This window comes from Saccostrea echinata, unplaced genomic scaffold (assembly GCF_033153115.1).
Source record: "Saccostrea echinata isolate AGI-Se365-2 ecotype Australia unplaced genomic scaffold, CSIRO_AGI_Sech_v1 ptg000029l, whole genome shotgun sequence".
NCBI classification, from domain to species: Eukaryota; Metazoa; Mollusca; class Bivalvia; order Ostreida; family Ostreidae; genus Saccostrea; species Saccostrea echinata.
Window position 1 is genome coordinate 26,132,316 of NW_026889778.1, and position 5,524 is coordinate 26,137,839.

The 5,524-nt window shown below is 42.7% G+C and overlaps 1 protein-coding gene across 1 annotated transcript; it reads left to right on the forward strand.

Annotated features, from left to right (window-relative positions):
* The first annotated feature begins 220 nt into the window (after positions 1-220).
* LOC133195152 (uncharacterized) lies at positions 221-4,705 on the forward strand. Its single transcript, XM_061331016.1, has one exon. It carries the CDS (start codon positions 221-223, stop codon positions 4,703-4,705), a length of 4,485 nt encoding a protein of 1,494 aa, XP_061187000.1.
* Positions 4,706-5,524: the final 819 nt, after the last annotated feature.

A 5,524-nucleotide genomic window follows, 5' to 3' on the forward strand; every position in this document is an offset into this window, starting at 1 on the left:
TGAATTAGCAGATCTACTGAGCGAAGTGCAGCTGCGAATGGAGGACCCTGCCTTAAATCGATCTCTTCTCTACTTGGATTCATCCACAGGCATGCGTCCAATTGTTGCAAAGCTTCCAATCAACTTGCAGGAAAAATAGACGACGCGTGCAACAAGTTATAATTCACAACACAGAGTCACATATCCACCCTTTACCTACCTGGTCCAGTTTGTGACAGAAATGAGTAGGATCCGTAATGATCCAAGCTTTAATTACCAAGGCACGTGTGAATCAGCTGCTGACACCGTAAATCGCTCCAACCCTGATTCACGACGTAGTGACGCCTATCGCAAGAATGATGTTCAGGTGAAGAAAACGACTGTGAAAACGACAGAAGAAGATACTAGTGTCAGCACAGGAAACAACTGTTTTTTACATGTGAATAGACATAAACTTAATCAGTGCAAGACTTTCCAGAAATTGACTCTAAATGAAAGAAAGAAACTGCTGAAGGATTACAACTTCTGCTTTAAGTGTTGTGATTCCACAGGACATGGTTATGCAAGTTGTAGTGCATTTGTGAAGTGTGACATTTGTGGAAACAAGAATCATCCTACTTCTCTACACATTGGTGATATGTCTACCAAGTCGGATGTTGCACGGAGGTCATATCATGGCGGGGAGAAATCCAACAAGATATTGGACATCTCAACCAGGTCACATTACGACGGGGAGGGATCAAATATGAGTTCACTCTGTACAGAACTGTGCGGCAAAAACTTTACAGGGAGATCTTGTTCTAAGACTCTATTAGTCAAGGTCTACCCAATGAACCATCCAGAAAAATCCCTCAATGTATATGCCTTGATAGATGACCAGAGTACTCATACACTCGCGAGGCCTGAATTGTTTGATGCATTGGATATTCCGATGTCTTCAGTTACTACATATTCACTGAAATCATGTGCTGGTACCTTTCAACGAAGTGGAAGACAGGCCCTTGGACTTATGGTGGAGTCAAAAGACAGTTCCTGTATTTTACAGCTTCCGCTGGTTACAGAGTGTGAGCAAATTCCAGAGGAAAAGAGTGAAATAGCAACACCAGAAATTGTTCAGTTTCATTCGCACCTCAGTGGGGTAGATATTCCTCCTCTGGATCCAAAGGCCCAAGTTCTATTGTTGATTGGTCGGGATCTGCCAGAGGCCCATCACATAGAGGATCAACGTACAGGACCACGAGGAACCCCTTTCGCTCAGAGGCTAGCTCTCGGTTGGATCCTCATTGGAAATGTCTGTCTTGGAAATCTCCATCCACCTGCAAGCGTGAACGTCATGAAAACTACTGTGAACCAGAGTGGACGCATTAGTGTATTTGACAATTGTGAATATAATATATCACTAAATACTTGTATGAATGATGACCCCATTTTCAAACGTCAACATAACGACAACGATTTAGGACAATCCATTGAGGACATCCTATTTCTGGAGTTGATGGATAAAACCTTTACTAAGAACTCAGCTGGAAATTGGACAGCACCATTACCATTTCGGGAGACCCGAGAAAAACTACCAAACAATCGATCGGTGGCACTGAAACGAGCACTGATGCTACAAGGGAGTCTGCGACGAAATCCAACTAAACGAGAACACTTTGTTAGTTTTATGCAGGGCATTTTTGACTCTGGACATGCTGAAGTTGCACCTGCCGTTCAACCTGGACAAGAATGTTGGTACTTGCCTATATTTGGGGTGTACCACCCCAAGAAAAAGGATAAAATACGAGTTGTGTTTGACTCTTCTTGCAAAAACGAAGGCATTTCCCTGAACGACGTGTTAATGCAAGGACCAGACCTGATGAATCGTCTGGATGGAGTGCTCATGAGATTCAGAAAGGAGCCGGTTGCTGTGATTGCAGACATTCAGCAGATGTTTTTCTGTTTCCATGTGGCAGAACCTCACAGAGAGTTTCTTCGTTTCTTTTGGCATCGAAATAATGATCCGAAACAAGAATTACAGGAGTACAGAATGTGCGTCCATGTTTTTGGCAACCGACCTTCTCCGGCGGTTGCCACATATGGACTTAGACGTTGTGTAAAAATTGACTGTAAGGAAGATGTTAAGCAGTTTGTTACCAGAAACTTTTATGTTGATGACGGGTTGGCGTCATTTCCCAGTGTTAGTGAAGCAGTTGATGTTCTAAAGCGAACTCAGAAAACACTCCTGGAAGCTGGAAATTTGAAACTACACAAGATCGCATCAAACAGTGAAGAAGTGATGCTACAATTTCCGTCCGCGGATCTTGCAAAATCCATGGAACAGCTTGATCTAGATCGAGATGACTTACCTGTACACCACAGTTTGGGTTTAAGTTGGAACCTAGCTACAGATACTTTTATGTTCAAAGCCTCAGAAGAGCAGAAGCCCTTGACCAAGAGAGGACTGCTGTCCACTGTAAATGGATTATTTGATCCACTTGGATTCATTGCGCCCATAATCTTAAATGGTAAACTGATCATGAGAGAAGCATTTACTGGGATTGAGAGTTGGGATGATCCCTTACCTACAGCAACTATGAGTGCATGGAAACTGTGGTTAGAACAATTGACGAGACTTGATGGTGTTCACATCCCCCGGTGCCTACTGTCTGTATCATACAGCAAGTGTGTTGGCAAAAAGTTACACATCTTTTGTGATGCATCTGAAAGAGCAGTAGCAGCATGTGCTTACATAAGGGGTATGACTGTGGATGAGAAGATTTCTGTAGGGTTTGTGTCCGGCAAATGTAAAGTTGCCCCACGAAGTGGACACACGATTCCAAGATTGGAACTCTGTGCTTCCGTTCTAGCTGTGGAGCTTGGTGAGATGCTTTCAAAGGAACTGGACTTACCCTTAGAGGACATCATGTATTACTCTGACAGCAAAGTGGTGCTGGGGTATCTGTCGAATGAGCGCCGACGTTTTTATGTTTACGTATGCAACCGTGTCTCCAGGATACGCAAGAGTTCTTCTCCATGCCAATGGAATTATGTAACAACTGATGAAAACCCTGCTGATCAAGGAACTCGTGGACTTTTGCCAGAACAGCTATATGATAGTTTGTGGTTAAAGGGACCAGACTTCCTCAAAGGAAATACAAACCATTTCCAAAATGAGTCGTTTTCTTTGGTGAACCCAGAGCAGGACAGTGAAGTACGACCAGAGATAGTGACCCTCAAGACCATGTCAACCAAACCAACTTTAGGAACGTCACGTTTTAGTCGCTTTGGTAGTTGGTTGAGCCTTGTGCGGGCCATCACCTTCATCAAGGAAAGGCTCAGGAAGGAAGCAGGGAGAGTGGATAAAACATCTCATCGAGAATCGGAAATGCTGATCATTAAAGAGGTTCAACATCAATTTTATCAGAAAGAACTAAGTGCGCTACATGCAGGAAGACCCCTTCCGAAAGACAGTACCATTCTGACTCTGTCTCCTTACCTTGATGGCAGCTTGCTGCGAGTTGGTGGACGAATCAAATTGTCTGACTTACCTGTGAGGGAGAAGACACCTATCCTGATACCTGGCAAGAGCCATATTGCCCGGCTATTGGTTCGTCATCATCATGAGAAAATCTACCACCAAGGGCGTCATCTGACGGAAGGTGCTATACGAAGTGAAGGCCTATGGATCTCTGGAGGGAAACGCTTGGTGTCATCAATCATCCATCACTGTGTGACCTGCCGCAAGATGAGAGGGAAACCACTATGTCAGAAAATGGCGGATCTACCCAAAGTCCGACTTACTAAGTCACCACCCTTCACCTTTGTTGGGGTGGATGTATTTGGCCCCTGGAATGTCATCACGAGACGAACAAGAGGGGGCAGCGCACACTCAAAACGTTGGGCAGTGTTGTTTACCTGTTTGTATAGCCGAGCAGTCCACATCGAGGTCATTGAGGAAATGACCTCTTCTTCTTTCATCAACGCCATGAGAAGGTTTGTGGCAGTTCGTGGTACAGTCTCTGAATTCAGATCAGATAGAGGGACAAATTTTGTTGGGGCTGCTGCGGAGCTGCAGATGAATGTAGTGAATGTGGAAGACCACAGCCTGAAGACATTTCTTGCAGACAAGCGTATTGTATGGAGGTTTAATCCTCCCCACGCCTCACATTTTGGAGGCACATGGGAAAGGATGATTGGCATTGCCCGTCGCATCCTTGAGGCAATGCTTATGGATACCAAACATGGGAAGCTGACCCATGAGGTTTTGACAACCTTTATGGCAGAGGTCATGGCTATTATGAATTCGAGGCCACTGGTACCTGTATCTACTGATGTTGAAGCACCATTCGTTCTATCGCCACAGATTCTACTGACACAGAAAACCCATGAAGTACCCAGTGAATTCCAGGATCTTGATGTCAAGGACATGTACCGAAGTCAATGGAAAATGGTCCAGGTCATGGCTAACACTTTCTGGAAGCGATGGAAAAATGAGTTCCTTTCCACCCTACAACCTCGTCAGAAATGGCAAGATTCAGTGGGCAATCTTAAAGATGGGGATGTCGTTCTACTACATGATAAAGAAAGTGCGCGCAATGACTGGCAAGTCGGCATCATAAACCGTGTATTTCCAAGTGAATCAGACGGTCTGATACGCAAAATCCAAGTACGTATACTCAAGGAAGGAAAGCCATGCCTCTTCATCAGACCCGCTACGGAAGTGATTCCTTTGATTACAGTGTAACCACTTAGTACACGAACTTGATTTACATCTGACTTTCTGTGTGTGTATACCATGTTTTGATATTTTGTTTAATGTGTATTTTTTTACATACAAGTAGTATTTTTTGTGCTATCAGTGTTAATGTAGGGTAAAGTTGTTTAAGGGTGATAAATCAGACGGGGAGTGTATTGTTACACGACTTTGAGTTGTCCCCCTTGTTATTTCACTCCGGATTGAATCCGTTATCTGTTTGTTTTTTACACACCTTTTCCTTTTGTGTATTGTGTACGGCATGGCGCCCTCATCAAACCTGCAAGCCTTATGGCATATTTGGCTGTTTTAGTCCCGCATAGAGTAAGTTTTTCATGTTTGTTACATTTCTTTGTGATTTATTATGAACCTTGTGCAACATAAAGATGTATGCATTTGTAGAATGTGTAGAATTTTATGTAACATGATTTTGTACTTATGTCTAAATTTAGTAACGGTAGTTTATGTCAAGGTCAGGACTCGCATTGTCTGCGTATGTCATGTACTCAGTCGAATAATACATGTACGACTCATTATCATTACTATCAACTTGAATTATCTAGTCAAAACATTAAGTCTCATTACATGTAAAGTTAGCATATCGTTTTATTAACAAAATATCATACACATGTAATCAAGTATGTAAAAAGAGATATTTTTATAGTCATCTATAGAGTGAAATACACATAGTGATATGTACTAGTCTGTCTGAATTGCATTTATAGTGCTGTTCTACTTGTTTGTTTTTTGTAACATTGTACTTATGACTGTGTTGTTTATTTTTCAGTTTCTTACTACATATACTAGTTA